The sequence below is a fragment of the Erpetoichthys calabaricus genome, chromosome 10 (assembly GCF_900747795.2).
Source record: "Erpetoichthys calabaricus chromosome 10, fErpCal1.3, whole genome shotgun sequence".
Lineage (NCBI taxonomy): Eukaryota > Metazoa > Chordata > Cladistia > Polypteriformes > Polypteridae > Erpetoichthys > Erpetoichthys calabaricus.
The window spans coordinates 157,380,214-157,398,981 of NC_041403.2; the positions used below are offsets into that span (position 1 = coordinate 157,380,214).

At 41.0% G+C, this 18,768-nt stretch overlaps 4 protein-coding genes across 4 annotated transcripts in view; 2 read left to right on the forward strand and 2 right to left on the reverse strand.

Annotated features, from left to right (window-relative positions):
- fnbp1l (formin binding protein 1-like) overlaps positions 1–18,768 on the forward strand; it is a 373,280-nt gene that overhangs the window by 348,406 nt on the left and 6,106 nt on the right. The gene's annotated exons all lie outside the window — the stretch shown is intronic.
- On the reverse strand, positions 6,261–6,847 carry LOC114659606 (histone H1-like). Its single transcript, XM_028812181.1, has one exon. It carries the CDS (start codon positions 6,825–6,827, stop codon positions 6,261–6,263), a length of 567 nt encoding a protein of 188 aa, XP_028668014.1. The 5' UTR covers positions 6,828–6,847.
- LOC114659610 (histone H2A-like) lies at positions 10,631–11,101 on the reverse strand. Its single transcript, XM_028812184.2, has one exon. The coding sequence runs from the start codon at positions 11,063–11,065 to the stop codon at positions 10,679–10,681; it is 387 nt and encodes a 128-aa protein (XP_028668017.1). The 5' UTR covers positions 11,066–11,101; the 3' UTR covers positions 10,631–10,678.
- On the forward strand, positions 12,333–12,780 carry LOC114659612 (histone H2B 5-like). The gene has a single exon (XM_028812187.2). It carries the CDS (start codon positions 12,357–12,359, stop codon positions 12,732–12,734), a length of 378 nt encoding a protein of 125 aa, XP_028668020.1. The 5' UTR covers positions 12,333–12,356; the 3' UTR covers positions 12,735–12,780.

Here is an 18,768-nt window from a genome sequence, read left to right on the forward strand (position 1 = left end):
TTACAAACGTCCTTTCTGTTGAATAGCATGTGTGCTTTTTAACTGTTTAAATGGGTTGATTGTTTTGCCACTATACGCTTGTGCAAGGGGTGTAGAGTTATGGCGCTGTTGCGTCACAGCGTGTCTACTCATTTCAGTACTTGAGCGCAGAAAGTGTGTTAATGCATTCTACGCGTTTTGCATGAACCTTGCTACTGTATCTTATGGAAAGAAATAGTAATCGATATTTTTGAATGGTACTCGATACCAAACAAGTACAGTTTGAATATTGAAGTATTGATTACTGTGGTATCTATTTTCCCATCCCTACTTATAAGCTCTGCATACACAATTAAAGTAAACACAAATATATCAAATGTGTTTTCTTGTAATTGCTAACTGGCCTTACAGTAAACATATTGCAATGGTGCTGGACAAGTTGTACCAGCCAGGGATGAGTTACCAAAAGAATAACAGTGGCATTACATCACCAATGAAAGAGGCAGCTATGAAAATGGACACATTTCTATCTTTGTGTGTCTTACAGCTAGCAGTCCTGCTTTGGAATGGTTCAGGTCATACCTCGCAGGCAGAAGTTTTCCAGTCAGTCTGAGCAATTTTTCCTCATCCTCAGCATCTATCACCTGTGGGGTCCCTCAAGGATCTACAGTAATCCCTCCTCCATCGCGGGGGTTGCGTTCCAGAGCCACCCGCGAAATAAGAAAATCCGCGAAGTAGAAACCATATGTTTATATGGTTATTTTTATATTGTCATGCTTGGGTCACAGATTTGCGCAGAAACACAGGAGGTTGTAGAGAGACAGGAACGTTATTCAAACACTGCAAACAAACATTTGTCTCTTTTTCAAAAGTTTAAACTGTGCTCCATGACAAGACAGAGATGACAGTTCCGTCTCACAATTAAAAGAATGCAAACATATCTTCCTCTTCAAAGGAGTGCGCATCAGGAGCAGAGCATGTCAGAGAGATAGAGAAAAGCAAACAAATCAATAGGGCTGTTTGGCTTTTAAGTATGCGAAGCACGCGGCACAAAGCTGTTGAAGGCGGCAGCTCACACCCCCTTCGTCAGGAGCAGAGAAAGACAGAGAGAGAGAGATAGAGAGAGACAGAGTTTGTTTTTCAATCAAATATAAATACGTGCCCTTCGAGCTTTTAAGTATGCGAAGCACCGTGCAGCATGTCGCTTCAGGAAGCAGCTGCACAAAAGATAGCAACGTGAAGATAATCTTTCAGCATTTTTAGACGAGCGTCCGTATCGTCTAGGTGTGCAAACAGCCCCCCTGCTCAATCCCCCTACGTCAGGATCAGAGAAAGTCCGCGCAAGAGAGAGAGAAAAGTAAGTTGGGTAGCTTCTCAGCCATCTGCCAATAGCGTCCCTTGTATGAAATCAACTGGGCAAACCAACTGAGGAAGCATGTACCAGAAATTAAAAGACCCATTGTCCGCAGAAATCCGCGAACCAGCAATAAATCCGCGATATATATTTAAATATGCTTACATATAAAATCCGCGATGGAGTGAAGCCGCGAAAGGCGAAGCGCGATATAGCGAGGGATTACTGTATTCTGGAGCCTATTGTTTTTCCACTGTACATGTTGCCCTTAGGATCCATTTTTACAAAACACAATATTCATTTCCATTGCTATGCAGATCATACTCCAATACATTTTCCACTGAAACAGATCAAAACAAATTCTCTTTAATCTTTATTGCAATGTCTAGAAGATTTTAAAGCATGGATGTCACTTAATTTTCTTATTCTAAATGACAACAAAATGGAGACTGTATGCTTTGGACTTTCTGATCTTACTTGTGGTAAAGAAATTCGTTTTGACTCCTTGACAGGCCACTGTAAACCCTTCGCAAAAAATCGTTTGTGTTTTTTGATAATTTCCTCAAATTTGATAAACAAATAAACTGTGTTGTTAAAGCCAGTTTCTGTCAGCACAGCTCTTTCTTTCTGTAGATGATTTTGAAACATTAACTCATGTATTTGTCTCTTCTCGGCTTGACTATTGCAACTCATTATACATTGGAGTTGATCCGTCTTCCCTCGCTCATCTTCAGTTCATCCAGAACGCTGTTTCCAGGCACACAAAAACAGAATCACATCACATCAGTCTTAATAACTCAACAACTGTGCTGTTCCTATTTTGAGTGAAATAAAGTAAGTTTTGCTAAAGTACTGAGACACAGCCTTGTGTTTTGGGGTGCAAGATGTCACAATGTATATAAACAGTTTACCACAGACAAGAGCAGATAAACAGAATTTACTTTGTTTTGTATGATGCACAATATTCATAAGGAATTCTGTAACAATCTGAACTCCTAAAAAGGCTAACTAACATTTAAAATGGACAATGAGAACAGGCACGCTATTTTCTTTTCTTTTCTTTGCTGTTCCTTCCTGCTACTCACATTGCTCCACACCACCAAAGGCAACACCTAAGTCTGGCCTCCTGAAAATTTACCTCCGAATTCCAGACATTCACAGCTGTATTTCATCAACAGTAAATTGTGAGACCTTGCACACTGTACACACAAGTAATCAAGAGTAAAGAAGCAGCTTGAAGGAGAAAATTCAGTTTGATTAGCTACATAACCCTGAAAACTCAAAAGTCTATTCTGGCAGACATACTGTCTCATGAGATTGGATGCCAGAAACATGCCAGTCAAAGTCACATCTATGGGTAATACTACTGTAACATAAAGGCAAGATAACTTCTTCTTTTTTCGGCTGCTCCCATTAGGAGTTGCCACAGCAGATCATCTTTTTCCATATCTTCCTGTCCTCGTCATCTTGCTCTGTTACACCCTTCACCTGCATGTCCTCTCTCACCACATCCATAAACCTCCTCTTAGGCCTTCCTCTTTTCCTCTTTCCTGGCAGCTCTATCGTTAACATCCAAATCCCAATATTCTCAGCATCTCTCCTCTGCACATGTCCAAACCAACACAAAGACAAGGTAACAAAACTTAAAAAAATGTGTGTCTTCTCCTGGGGTGGCAGGGTGGCACAGTAGTAGCACTGCTGCCTTGCAAATAGAGACAGGGGGTCATTTTCCAGGGCGCTCCCTGCATTGAGCTTGCATGCTCTCCCCAGGTTCATGTAAGTCTTCGTGTAAAGACACGCAGTGTTACAGAACTGGAGTCTCTAAACTGGCTCTAGTGCAGCGTTTCTCAACATTTAAGTATTTGCGACCCAAGTTTTCATAAGTTTTAATCGCGCCCCTCTATGGTTTTTTTGACAGGAGCCCACTAATACCAATTTCTTCTTTTTTAATTAATGATATATCATAGATGCGTATTTTATTATACCTACTTAACTTTTATCTAACTCTATATTTATCTTTCTAGTATCAGAATGTAGTTTAGCACGCAGGAACGAAAAAATATATTTATTGTCATTTAAAAATCTGCTTTATTGTTTTGCACTTTAGGTGGTTCTTCTTTCCTTGGCCACCCATTACAAGAGAAAGTATGCTGTGTACTTTATGTATGTCAGTCGTTTCCTCTGCCTGAAGAAGTGGCCTGAGCTGCCTCGAAAGTTTCATATTGTAATCTTTTTAGTTAACCAATAAAAGGTGTCATTTTGCTTGACTTATTTGCTCTTTCCTAAATTCATTTTAAGAAATTGCGGATAATCTAAAACTGCATTCAGTTTTGTTCCCTTTTCTGTGTGTTATGTCTATAGTACAACATTTATGGGAAAGTCGGGACACAACACAACATACTGATTGTGTTTGGGGGAAGCGCAAAACTGTAATAAAGGAGATTAAAAGGTGTATAACGCGCTGCTTCTCTGTGAACAGTTAACGACCGTTAGATGGTGAGGGCACAGAAACAAAGCCTGCGTTCAAATTGCGCGCCGAGAGTTTTTTTTTTTTTTTAAGAGTCGCAGTTACAAGGAGCCTACAAACGTACCCGCCCCTTTTCCTTTCACCCAATCAGAAAGCGTCAAGACCTCAATATAAGGAGCCTTCCCCGTTCATTTGGTTGCAAATCATTAGTATTCAGTTGAAAAGATGGCAAGAACAAAGCAGACAGCTCGTAAATCTACCGGTGGCAAAGCTCCCCGAAAACAGCTTGCCACTAAAGCAGCTCGTAAGAGCGCTCCTGCTACCGGTGGCGTAAAGAAGCCTCACCGTTACAGGCCTGGCACAGTAGCACTGCGAGAGATCCGTCGTTATCAGAAATCCACTGAGCTGCTTATTCGTAAGCTACCTTTTCAGCGACTGGTGAGGGAAATCGCTCAGGATTTTAAGACTGATCTCCGTTTCCAGAGCTCAGCCGTCATGGCTTTGCAGGAGGCTAGTGAAGCGTACTTGGTGGGTCTGTTCGAAGACACCAATTTGTGCGCCATCCACGCCAAGAGAGTGACCATCATGCCCAAGGACATCCAGCTGGCTCGCCGCATTCGTGGGGAACGCGCTTAAGGACTGATTTCTACGCAATTTACATGGGAACAAACAAAGGCTCTTTTCAGAGCCACCATAAAGTCTTACAAAGGATAAAATCCTCATTGTATTCTAGTCGATTTGGTTTTACTTAGAATTAAGCACACATCTCTTGTGTAATTGAAGTGCGCATGATCTCTTTGCCTTAGGAGGTAAACTGCCGTGCAAGGACGCCACGAAGGCCTAGGTAGCTTAGTATGGACAAATCCCTGAGGAAAAGGCTTTTCAGAGCTGCCATGGAGATCTGAGGAAATCCTTACTGTAGCGGAGGGCGGGGCTGGAAACCACGTGTGTAGGATACTTGCTTAGTTGTGCTCTATTTATAACCCTGCCAGAGATGTACACGTTGTAAGATTATACAAATTGTACGTAAATAAATGTCCACAAGCGGGTACTTTGCATTCTTCTCCAATATGATTAATGTCATTACAAGAAACACAAAAGACCAAAGCCAATACTGGATGATTAAACACCTAAACCATCCTACAAATTCAGCAACAGGAACTCGCACAACCCCCTAACCCAAAAAAAAAAAAATTGAGACAAGCTAACAAGAATCTCACAGATTAAAAAACACTGAGTGTGAGAGGCATTGCCCCGTTCCTCCATGAGAGAAGGATACCAGTCCTTTGCATTCTAAGCAGCTATCCAAAACGCTGGAAACGTTATAATACATTTTATTTATATAGCGCCTTTCCCATGCTCAATGCACTTACAGAATATAATAAAGAACGGCAGCGTATATAGCATTGTACAAAACCAGATAAAGACTGAATTCTGGAAAAAAAAGACAAAATTGATGGTCTAGCACGCACACAGGTTACATTAGCATCTTGACAGAGAAGTAAACTCAGAGAAGGGTAATAAAGTCGAGTAGAGCTAAAAGCCTTCCTGAATAGATGAGTTTTTTAAAAGAATTCATGGAGTCAGCTGATCTAATTTCGGTAGGTCATTCCAGAGTTTGGGCGCTATACAGCTGAAGGCCCTGTCACCCATGGAGTGTAAATTAGTGTGGGGTACAACAAGATTGCCAGAATCAGAGGACCTTAGTGGGCAGGCAGGCACATAGTGATGGAGAAGGTCACTGATGTAGTTTGGTGCGAGGTTATTTAAGGCTTTGTAGGTTATTAGTAGGATTTTATATTCGATTCTGTAGGACACAGGGAGCCAGTGAAGACGGAGCAGGACGGGTGTGATGTGCTCGCTGCTGCTGGTTCGAGTAAGGACTCTTACAGCTGCGTTTTGAATAAGCTGGAGCTGTGATAGAAGATTAGAAGGGGCACCTGCCAGTAGGGAATTACAATAATCGATGCGGGCTGTGATAAAAGCATGGACAAGTTTCTCAGCATTAGAGAAGGAGAGGAAAGAGCGAACACGGGATATGTTACGGAGGTGAAAGTAAGAAAGTTTCTTAATGTGATTTATGTGGGCGGAATAAGAGAGGGAGGAATCAAAAATGACACCAAGATTCTTTACAGTAGACGCAGGTCTGATGAAGATCATTTTATTAAGTTGCATTTTAGTCCCAATTTGCAGGAAAAGTGCTATATAAATGTAATGAATTATTATGAAAACTCGGGTCGCAAATACTTAAGTTTTAATCGCCCCCCCAATGTTCTTTGGAAAGGAGCCCACTAATACCAATTTGATATTTCAAAAATGAACAAATGCATATTTTAACTACCTAACTTATAGACATTTAGACCTTCCACCTAAAAGCATGTCAAAATAGTTCTGCCCTTCTCGAGGATGTGGGGGGCTCTTAAAAGAGCCGTTATACAAATGTCCGCTCATGTAAACGGATCACTTCTTTTTCGGTGCAGCCTTCTTTACAGTCTTGGTTTTGACCACTTTAGGCTTTGACACTTTAACCTTCTTCGGACTCTTTGCTGCCTTTTTGGGCTTTGCAGCCGGCTTCGCTTTTTTGGGACTCCTGGTGGCTTTCTTGGCTGCAGCGGGTTTCTTAACTGCTGGTTTCTTTACTTTCTTGGCGGCAGTAGACTTTTTCGCCGCTGGCTTCTTCTTCGGAGCCGCCTTTTTCTTCGTGGCTTTCTCCTTGGCCTCCGCTTGCTTCTTGTTGATTTTAAAGGACCCGGAGGCGCCGGTACCTTTGGTCTGCACGAGAGATCCTTTGCTCACAAGGCTTTTCACGGAGAGCTTCACGCGGGCGTTGTTCTTCTCCACATCATAACCGCCAGCAGTCAAAGCCTTCTTGAGCCCAGCCAAAGAGAGTCCGTGGCGCTCCTTTGAAGCCGACACAGCCTTCACGATCAAATCAGACACGCTAGGGCCCGTCTTCTTCTTAGGCTTCGAGCTCGCTTTCTTTTTCGGCGCCTTGGCCGGAGTGGCGGCTGGAGCGGTTTCTGCCATTTCCAGCACACGGGATTTGAAGACTGTATCTCACAAGTTTCATTAACAAGCCGCCGCCGCCCATATTAGACTGGTGAGAACCGAAGAGACTCAACCAGCCCGCTGCACATGCAAAAGACACCTGACGAGTGTGTGCTTTCTGTCCTCCCAAAACCCCCCTTTACAGAAGGAAAGAAAGTAGAAATCAAAGCTTTGAACTCGAGACATATCGAAGGAAATATGTTGTAAACAGGGCACGTGCCATCGCTTAAAAAAAAGGCGTTGCTTAAGGGCCAGAAGGGTAAATGGCACCGCATAAAGGACGGGCTGTCACCCGTTACAAATACTCAGTGACTGTAGTTTCTTTGACAGTGGAAACATAATAGAGAGGTCCATAACTGATGCCGAGAAGTATATCTTTGATCCAAAGATCCATAAAAAATTCGAGTTCTCTACAAGTTTAAATGAACACACAAAACAACAGTGTGAATCTGATTTTTGTTACATTTTCTTGAAAGACACTTATAAAGGAAACGACTTCTTCTCAACAATCCTATAGGTAAGACTGCATTAGAAGGATCCAGTCTGCTTATCTAACATATCACCTATCTATTATTGCAAACCACAATAATGCATCTTTAGTAACGAAAGGCGTCACGAAATTCCTGCTGACTTACATTACATATTAAACTCTCCTTCTTTGTTCAGCTTTTCCATTAGACAAATATACTGGTGGATCCCTATTAGGTCTCACTGTCTGTACTCTTAAATAGAGATAACAGAATATTACCTACAAGTTCCTCTGTGTTTAATTTAAATTTTAGATAATGTAGTATAATCATGGGAATGAAAACAATCACACAATCCAGTTCAACTTCTTAGCAATTTTAATCCATACTTCAGTTTCCTGGCCACCTTTAGTCTAACTTGAGAACCTGGGAGATAATAAAGACAATGGCCGTATCCAGGAGCTTCAAGTGTAATGCAGGGATCGAAATGTAGCCACTCAATCACAGGCCAATACTCATTGACATGTTGGGCCCATTTTCAGTAGCAGGTTGACTAATCCAGAAGATCACCTGAAACGGTGGACAGAATAGGGAAATATGTGAGCTCTGTGCCGACAGTGATTAGTGCAAAATCTGAACCCAGTCAACCTAGAAAGAAGCATAGCAGTGTGCAACTTCACCATCCCGCAGTTCGGCAAAGGAGTGTGGCATGAATTGAGCTAAAGTATCAGGTGTTTATTTGAAATTTAAGAACAGTCATATCTTGTCTTTTATTTGAAGAATGTGTGATACTTTATATTTTACTGATTTACAGAAAAAAACAAGGAATCTGTTTACTGACTTTCACTTTCCTAAAGATCCGCTGCACCCGGTGACTGTGCAGGGAGTGGAGGTGGTGCACTGCTTCAAGAAGTTGGAGGTCCACATTAATTACAGACTAGACTGGTCTAGTAGCCAGTGGTGGGGGTAACATGCTTCAAGTAATGTGTGTTACATGGTCAGATTACTTTTTAAGGTGAGGAGTATCCTGACACAATACTTATTTTATTAAAATTAGAATATTTGTATTACACAAAAATAAATATAATACCAAAGCTCATTCATGACAATGCAAACAAAAAAAAAAATAATAAAAGAATGTGTAATTTCACACAAGTATTGTGTTTATTTGGTAACATTGTGCAAGCATGTGATCCGGTTGTCTGGTCATACCTGATAAAAATGAGGTTAAATACGTACATAGCATCCATTCAAGTTGGAAGAACTGAACAAAACCTTTAAGTATATATTTAATTCTGCATATGCTGAGGTGTAAAAGCAATCCACCCAGTATAGGGTCACAGGTATCCCCATATTTCAGCAGCTCCGTGTATGACTGTATATGTATGTGTACTTTTTCTACTTTTATTTTTCTATTTTTATTATCATTCTTTAAATTTAATATTTATTGTATCAGTATGCTGCTGCTGAAGAATGTGAATTTCCCATTGGGATTAATAAAGTATCTATCTATTTATCTCCGCAGCATGGGTAAAAGGCAATGTTTTCAAGCAGTGTGCCACAGCACAGTGATGCACCATGAGAGCTACCCAGGTGTGCCATGGAAATAAAAGTGAAGCGAACCCAGGTCTGAATCGGAGAGGGACAAGCTCCGTAGGTGATCGAGATCTGTCTGGAGAAGCTGGCCTGAAAGCAGCTCCGCAATGACTATGTTAGAGCACTTGTGTCCTGGCAACTTGAGTCTATCTGCCTGGGTGTGTGGTTGCCAGCAAACCTAAAAAGGCTGGTGAGTGAATGAGGGGTAAGCAAAGGGACAAAGCAGCTGGGAGATGCCAGCAAAGAGCTCAGTAAGTGTCATGTCTGCAAACAATGACCTCAGATTTGCTTTTTTTTTAGTGCTTTCTCCTGTGGTCCTGCACATGTAGGAGACAAAAAAGTGTTTTTGTTCAGTAAAATAGTGGTGTGCCTTGGAATGTTTTTGGTTGCACAAAGAGTGCCAATGAAGAAAATAGGCTGGGAAATACTGCTGGTAAGGCAAGAAGAAAATGAGATGGATGGTATGCCAGTCCTTTGCAGGGCTCAATTGTTCAGCAAAGCACAAAGGAATGTGCTACATACAATGCAGTAACAGAAACATAAGTCAGTTTAGTTTTCATCCAGCCACTTGCTCAACATATATGGAAATTGTGTAATCTGGTGGCACAGCAGATATGGTCATATAGCGAATCTCTGGGAGCTCACACTGAGGATATAAAAAGGGGAAAGATATTAAATTTATAGCACATGAAGAACAATGTATTTATTAAAAGAAAATTATATTTGGTTGCATCTGGGGAGTTTCATAAAGATGTATATATGGGTTTAGGGTTTAATAAATCCTGGGTTGTGAAAGGAGCAATTTTTAATTTAAAAAAAAAGTAATGTTTGTAATGTGTTACATTTTATAAGTAAATAGCATCATGTCATTTTTTTGCAAATAATGAGTAAAAGTAACCGTTATTTTTAAAGCTAATGTTCTCCAAACACTGCTAGTAATAAAGAGCTAAATAAAAAGCAGAGGATAATCTGCTCTTTGTAGAAGACTACCTTTAAATGGGAGTAGCAACATCCTTTACATATTCCATAAATCTGTAATTGTCACAGTGGGAGCGCTGCTGCTGTACAAGGAGATAAAGGGCCCTGCCTGTTCCTTGTGGAGTCTCATCCATGTCCACGTGCGTTTTATCTCAGGCCAAAGACACGCACGATCAGTGAGTTCGCATTGATCAAGCTTTCTTTGGCAATTCATCTTTTATGCAGACGGCGTTGACCATCACTGCCACATTAAATATCAATAAAAGTCCTATCCCTTTCCTCTAATATACTGAGCCATTCATTCCTAGTGGCTGCCCCTCGCTGTAAGAAAATGTGCCGAGTACATTTATTAATAATTTATATAGCGCTTTTCTCAGTACTCAAAGCGCGATCCACACATTAACTATAGTAGCACCCGAGAATATATTTAGGTCTGCACTTGTTCTCACTCCCTCCTACAAAACCCTACATTTATGCTATCTGAGGGAGAATATCAAGGCAACTACTAGCATAACTGCCACCTCAGCAGCCAATCGCAGTGACAAATCTCAGTGCAAGACAGACTACAGACCCATCGGTCAAGTTTACCCAAATGAAAGCCGATACACGGGTTTCCACAAAAAAAACCCGTACCAGTCGCCCTCATGCATGACAAAATATAAATAGAGCCTATTAACAGGCATTATTCGATCAAAGTGCAACCATTTAATGGAAAAAAAAGAGCTCCCGCTTGAACAGATAGGTGGCTCTGAAAAGAGCCGTTGGGGTTAGTAATCGTGTTTTCTCAGCTTACTTGCTCTTGGCTGGTTTCTCAGTCTTCTTGGGCAGAAGCACAGCCTGAATGTTAGGCAGCACACCACCCTGAGCGATGGTCACACCACCCAGCAACTTGTTGAGCTCCTCATCGTTACGGACAGCCAGCTGCAGGTGACGAGGAATGATTCTGGTCTTCTTGTTGTCGCGAGCAGCATTACCGGCTAACTCAAGAATTTCAGCGGTCAGGTACTCGAGCACAGCAGCCAAATAAACGGGAGCACCGGCGCCCACTCGCTCGGCATAGTTGCCTTTCCTCAGAAGCCTGTGAACACGGCCTACGGGGAACTGCAAACCAGCTCGAGAAGAGCGAGTCTTAGCCTTGGCGCGTGCCTTACCGCCGGTCTTTCCTCTACCAGACATTTTAAATTGAGCGGAATCAAATTCTGCAGTAAAATAGTCCTGGAGCTCGGTTTTGCGCTTTTATAAAGGCTCCCTTTGGGCGTGACGGGCTGAGCGAACTGACTGCTGATTTGCATGCGCTGTGACGTCACTCGACTAGCGGAAAGTTCAAACTCACGGCGCTTCGAATTAAAAAAAAAATCAGCCTTGAACAAAAAATACAACGTGCCTTTTTATTATGTTGACTGTAACTTTGTACTTCACGTATACATACATATAATTTATTTTTACACATTACGATTCGTTTTCTGTATTTCATTGTACTGACATTTTAGTACATTACCCCTGTCTTCCTTCATTCGTTTGCACTTATTAGTTTAACGTTTAAACACTGCTTTGGCAAACACGTTGGCAATTTAATAGGCCTTGTTGTTCAAGGCGCAATTCGGAGCAGAAAAGATTGATACTTAGTACGAAGGTCGGCGTACACTGTGATCATATCGTGCATTTATTCCTGTGTTGTCCCCACGTTTACGACTTTCGTGATCTATCAATATAGAGCTCGCCATGAGCAAGGATCCATACGGATAATTCATTTTATTTTTTTCGTTGCTCTAAATGACCGGAATCCCCTAACCTTCACATACGAATTACTTTACTATTGCCCTACCGAGTTACTTTCCTTAATCCCTTCGAATTTTATGTTTTACCAATATGTGCAAGGTAAAAGTTACTTTGTTTTGTCTCCTTTGATGACTTGATTACATGTGTCCGCCAAAACCAGATATTGTTCAAAACGAAGCGGGAATACTCGGTGGTGTTAGAGAAAAAAAATACCCCTGATATGTCCTACTATATGATAACTACAGGGTGGTCCAGATCTAATTATACAGATCCAGATCGTCGGGATGACTTTGATTTATGCCAGGACGATTCCAGTTCGGCGCGAAGACAATTCTTCATGTCGCCAGTTCGCACACTTCTCGATGGTCTGGGATTTTTCGGGCGATTTTCTGTGTAATAAACTTAATAAGTTATAGCGTAATGAAAATTGCATAATTAGATCTGGACCATCCTATATATATGATATGATAACAAAAAGCCAAGTGCAAAAGTGCGCGCGCGCGAAAATCAAGCTTAACGGAATCCTCCCCCACATTCCCCAGCACAAGTGAAGGAAACGGCTGCTCATTCGTCATTGGTGGATGCGCCTCACGCTAAAATGCAGGTCATTTGCATAACAGGATTTAAAGACAGAAACCCGGGAAGTTGTCACATTCAGCTTTTTTTTTTATTGTTATAGTCTGCAGCTATGCCTGAACCGAAATCCGCTCCTGCTCCCAAGAAGGGCTCGAAGAAAGCCGTTTCTAAAAGCCAAGCTAAGGGTGGTAAAAAGCGCAGAAAGTCCAGGAAGGAAAGCTATGCCATCTACGTGTACAAGGTACTGAAGCAAGTCCACCCTGATACGGGCATTTCTTCTAAAGCGATGGGCATCATGAATTCCTTTGTGAATGACATCTTTGAACGCATCGCCGGAGAGGCTTCTCGCCTTGCGCACTACAACAAGCGCTCCACTATTTCTTCCCGGGAGATCCAGACTGCTGTAAGGCTCCTGCTACCGGGAGAGCTTGCAAAGCACGCCGTGTCGGAGGGCACCAAGGCAGTTACCAAGTACACCAGTTCCAAGTAAGCGGCAAAACACTTGCTAGAAACCAACGGCTCTTTTCAGAGCCACCCATCTAATCTGATAAAGAGCTTAATTAACCTTCAAACTGATGGTTTATATTGATGTATCCTACTTTTTCTGGTATGCGGTTTTGTGTATCGCCCGCGTACACTGCGTTTGCATCATTTGATACGGTGTGGGAAGGGGCTTTTCTCATTACTACATGAAGCTCCTAATGTATAGCATGTAGTTAAACTGTTCTGATTCATTTTCTCCATACACGTCAGTTTAGGTCTAGTAGATTTTAGTTATCTGTCAAACGTATTGCAGGAGACAAGTACAAAAACCACCGGTCTTCCTTTGCAACAATCCAACAAAATCTGGCTTCTTAAAATCGGTTAACGATTTCTAAAAATATATTTTTTTACAGTACTCATTAAGAAATCGGGAGGATCCCAACATCATCTGTAATGCTTATGACTGAATAAAAGCGTGAGAACTGCATCTGCAGCCTGATAAATTAAACTTTGTCCCTGCGCCGTATTAGACTACTTAATTGGCGGCTACTACTGGCAGATGACCGCTGCATACCTGGTAAAGCTGCTCGAAAAGGTCGTTATCGTTTAACAATAAAATGCGAACCGCTTCAAATATTATTGTACTACCTAGAAAGTCGGTGTGTAACGTCTTCAAGCTCACCACATCAATTGCTAAGCACACGTTCCGTATGGCAGACCGTTTTAACATCTGATCCATTTTCCTTGATATCAGTATTGTTCTAACGATGCTCCGAGAGAGGTTGGGAGCATGCGCTGATTACATGGCTGGCTTTAAATTTGATATCGAGCTTTTGAATTTTTTTGAGATTTGATATTGTGCCTTTGAAACTTAATTCAAAAGAGTGCTTAGATGTCAGTATATTATGGCAGGACGTTTTAACATTTAATCCATTTTCCTTTTTATGAAATCTGATTTCACACTTTTGAAATTTGTTCTTGAGCTTTAGAAAATTTTATATCAAGTTTTTAAAATCTGAAATGACACTTTTGAAGTTTAATATCAAGCTTTTGATAGTTTTTAAAATTTGATGTCATGCTTTTGAAATTTGATATCAACATTCTCAAACTAAATAACAGATTTCAAAAACATCACATTTCAAAAGCTCGATAGCAAATTGTACTTACTAACTGCACTGTGAATGAGTGACCCGTTGCTCCTGAGCCTTCTCAGCTTACTATAGCCAGACAGAGAGAGCTCAGGAATAAAGACTTCAGGGTGGCCCCGCCTCCTGGGGCTCCACACACAAAATAAGAAGGAATAACTATACACATGATAGAAAATATATATACATACAGTATTAACATGTAATAACTCAAAAATAATAAACAGAATAAAAGACAAACACAATTCTATAACAATGGGGGATTTTAATTGGCTTTGGGGAATTTGAGCGTTGGGTTTATAAACAATGGTATTTTTGTGGTCTACCTAATTTATCTTGTCCACGTACTAACTGTATTCACTTGCAGTTTCTGTCCATTAATTGAAAAATAAACACTGCTTAAAATCATATACTAAAAAGTTTATAATGTATTAATTTAGTGACATATGAATTAGTAAATATCAAAATAATTCAGGATATTTTAATTTGCACAAACTCTTTAAAGCTGTTTTATAGAAACACTAGCTATGTAAGCCTGTGCTGTAAAAAAGCAGGGTGTCCTAGAAACTATTGAAATTGTCAGAAAAAAAATTGAAATGTAGAGATGTCAGGTAATTGAAAGGAACTACTTTTGGTGTCTCTCTCCTAGGAGGTTTTGTATTGCCAACACGCTCGCTTCGCTGGTGTATTAGCGGCGGGAGGAAAAGTAAAAGGGATACCGTTTTGCCGATGTGCTCCCCTCGCTTCTGTATTAGCGGCTAAGCGAGTGACTCTCTCCTTGGATGTTTCTTTTTGCCGATGTGCTAGCTTCGGTTGCGTATCCTCGGAGGTGTAGCCCTTACCCCGACTCCACTTCTCACTTCCAGGTCGGACAGACACACACACTTCCACGTGTAGACGTTTATATAGAAGATACTTTTCTAATCAGGTTTGCCAGAAAATCACTTTGTCCCGTCTGTAACATGTGTTGTTGTGAGCCTGTATTGGCTAGAGTATGGACGTTGGGCAATTATTAACACTTATTAAGGAATAATGACAAATCCACAAGTCCAATTAATTCAAATTTGAAATGTTACACATCTGAAACTTTAACTTTCCAGATCGATGGGCCTGACCAGGAATGTGCAGATCCGAAATGAACTGTCTGAAGAGTTTACCATCCAGACTGCAGTTTACCAGGGAGACGTGGTCCCCACTTCTGTTGTTCAACATAGCGGTCGGCATGATTATGAGGAAGGTAATATTGGGTAGGTGTGGAGTGCATTACGATTAGGATTACTTCCATACTGACCTGATGTTTTCAGATGACAGCACCATATTTGCTTACAGTGACGCCAAGGCCAGCAATGGTCCCTTTGATATTGGCCCGTATCGCACAGTTGTATGGCCTGAACATCAACACAGAAAAGACCAAAGGAACTATACAGATAACATTAAGTAACATTTTCCTATGGTAAGAGCTGCCACCTTAGCTCAGTGTCAAGCCAATATGATTAGGCAACAGGATGCGATGAGAAAGTTGAACACTGCAGCACATACCAAATAGAAAGGCCACCCTTACCAACAACTCCATGATAGGAATGTATGGTGATTATGACATAGTGACATGGCAGAAATAAAAGCAGCACCGGACTGGAGGTACACATTTCCTACTACAAAATAATATTTTAAAGACAAAAAAGAATAAAACAAAGTAGCACACCTAGTGTGAGAGTATGGACTTGCATAAGGGTTAGAAAGTGGACCATTCAGTCCATTAAGCTCATTTGTTTAACTAATAACTAAGCTGCCCCCCAAATCTCATCCAAATTCTTTTTAAAGATTGTCAAGGGTTCTGCTTCAACTCCATGTCTTGGTAGTTTGCTCCAAGTTCCCACACCTCTTTGAGTAAAGAAGTGCCTCCAGGCTTAGCCTTTAATGCACGTCCTCTTAATTTGCTCTGAGAATGGAGTGCATGAATCATCATGAAGTTGAAAGAATTCTGCTGAATCTACTTTATCAATGCCTTTGAGGATTTTAAATAGCTGGATTAGGTCCCCACACAGTCTCCTCTGCTCGAGACTACACAGATTTGATTCTTGGTGTCTGTCAGAATAGGATACGTCCTTAAATTCAGGGATGCACCTCGATGTTCTCCACAGCACAAGTGCTGCAAGGTCTTTTTTGCTGCGTGGTGACCAGAACTAGATAGATAGATAGATCGATGTTACTTTTAGTATAGTAGGCAAGATAGATAGATAGATAGATAGATAGATAGATAGATAGATAGATAGATAGATAGATAGATAGATAGATAGATAGATGTTACTTTTAGTATAGTAGGCAAGATAGATAGATAGATAGATAGATAGATAGATAGATAGATAGATAGATAGATAGATAGATAGATAGATAGATAGATAGATACTTTATTAATCCCAATGGGAAATTAGATTAGACCTCACTGGTGCATTTTATAGTCTAACGTCTCATGATTTCTATTCAAAAGTGTGTTATAATATAACATTTTATTTGCCTTTTTATTGTGTAACCATTTAATAATTGAGACAAGAGGTAATATTAGCAAAGAATAAGGAAGGTCAGTGGTCATGGTAAAAAGGTGTATGGAAAGTAGAAAGGGAGTTAGAGACAAAGAAGGAGGTGGAGAAAAGAGAAGAGGTTTCTATATTGGTAACACACAAATAGAAATTACGTGAAGAATAGTTCAGTTTTGTAAACCAGAAAACTAAAGTTAAATTACCTAGTTCAGAAGCATGTCTCGGTCTTCTTGAATTGTTTTAAATGCCTGTTCAAAGTCTGCCATTCCTCCAGTTTTTATGTCATCTGTGAATTTCACAAGTTTATTAACTATTCTGTAATCAATATAAATTAGAAGAAGTAACTGTCCAAGGACAAACCACTGAGGGCCAGCACTGATAATCTCATTCCACGTGGTGCATTCACCTCTTATCTGTACTCTTTGTCTCCTGCCGGTTAACCAACTTGAGATCCAGTTTGGTAGGTTACCTCCGATACCTACAGCTTCTAATTTCAGAATTAATCGTTGGCGTGGGTCTGTCTCATGGCTGTGTCTGGCATAAGCACCAGCTGAACTGGATGAACAGGTAGTTTCTTTAAAGGAAAATAATAGTTACGGATTGTGAAATATCTGCAACTGATATGTTTTTAAAGAACAATGACAAATACAATACAGCATGTAACTTTGCTGCGTTAACAGCAACCGTACCACATGCACTTCAGGACAGGTAATCCACCTGAAACTAAGTGTGATCGGGCCCAGCCACTATTTGGATGGGAGACCATCTAGGAACAGCTTGGGTTCAGGGCTGTCTTAACAGCATTATAGGCCACCAGGCAAAGCAGTGCACTGGGGCCCCCACCTACTCAACCACTCAGCAAGTCACAACATATATAAATTAGCATGGGGCCCCCGGGCAAGTACGTGTCCATGCGTTAAGACAGCCCTGCTTGGGTTGCTGTTTGAAGAGGTGTTGGTGAGGCCTGCTGGGGGTGTTCACCCTGTGCTCTGATGGTGGATCCCAATGCCCCAGCACGGTGATGGGGGTCACTGTGCTGTAAAAATGGCGCCGTCCTTCGGATGAGACATAAAACCAAGGCTGACTCTCTGTGGTCACAAAAGATTCCTGGGCATCTTTTGTAAAGAGTAGTGTGTTTTCCAATGTTTAGGTTAAATTATCCACCTCAGCCTGGTCATTTTGGCCCCTTAATCATGTCCTGTCCCTAATTAGCTAACTATCTCTCTCATCCCTTCACCACCTTATAGCTAATGTATGGTGAATCTACTGGCACAAAATGGCTCCCATTGCATCATCCAGTATAATCCAAGTGGATGCTTCAAATAGGTGGTGGATGAAGTAACTCCCCACTCTCTATGTAAAGTAGTGAGAACAACGTTATATAAATGTAATGTCTTCTTCTTCCTCTTCTTGCCAGTGTTTGTGCCCTTCACTTCAAAATGACTGGCATGTCCTTTGTGTGCAGCATGTTTTTCTTCTTTCAGTTTGTGTGGCCTTTGTCCCTCTTCTATCCAGCACACCTTGCTGGCACAGTAAATTCACTAGTGTCACTGTCTGTTTGTTTACCCTATATGGATATTTCACCAAATTTAATTCAAGAAGAGTTCATTCAGAGGCAATTTCTGCCTGTAAGAAAACGTGAGATTTGATGATCTGTCACTGCTTGGAGCAATCCATTTCAAAGAAAAAGAAACTAAAAAGAACCCCTTCAAAATACCCATCTGACATATTTTGTAGGTATCAGACAAATGAAATACAATGTAGTTAATCAAATAAATTATTTTGGTTTGCTGTGATCTTTATTTACGCCACTAATTCCTCTTCTCTCTCTGTATCCCCCTCTCTAACCCTACACTAGAGGATAACCGTCATCACTACAGCACTAGTGGTCCTGGGAGAAGGAAGCAATGGCTTCTTAGGCTCCTGGCCCGACTCACAAGCGAAGCATGAAAAGCGATTCTGCTAAGATGCAACAAAGGACCATCGCAAGACTTCCTGATTGAGTTAGTTAAACGGAGGCAACAATCTGATTTTCTTATAAACGTATGTCATTTTCGTGTTTAGTTAGTTTGAAGAAAAATGCCATATTTAGTAGATTTGCATAGCACAGTTCATAACGTCATACTTCTTCTGGATGTGTGGTATGGGCTAACTCAGTATTTGAGCAAAGATTGACACATTCTAGATTGTTCTAGTGAGTGTAAAAATAGGTGGTAACTTACATTGATGGGGATCAAGTAAAAAGACTGGAGGTGCACGGGGAGTACATTTTTTTATTTACTCTGAGCTATTTGGCAGGTCATAACAATTCTGTAGAACTGTCAGTGTTACACCTGCTAGTGAACCCATTTAACTTTTA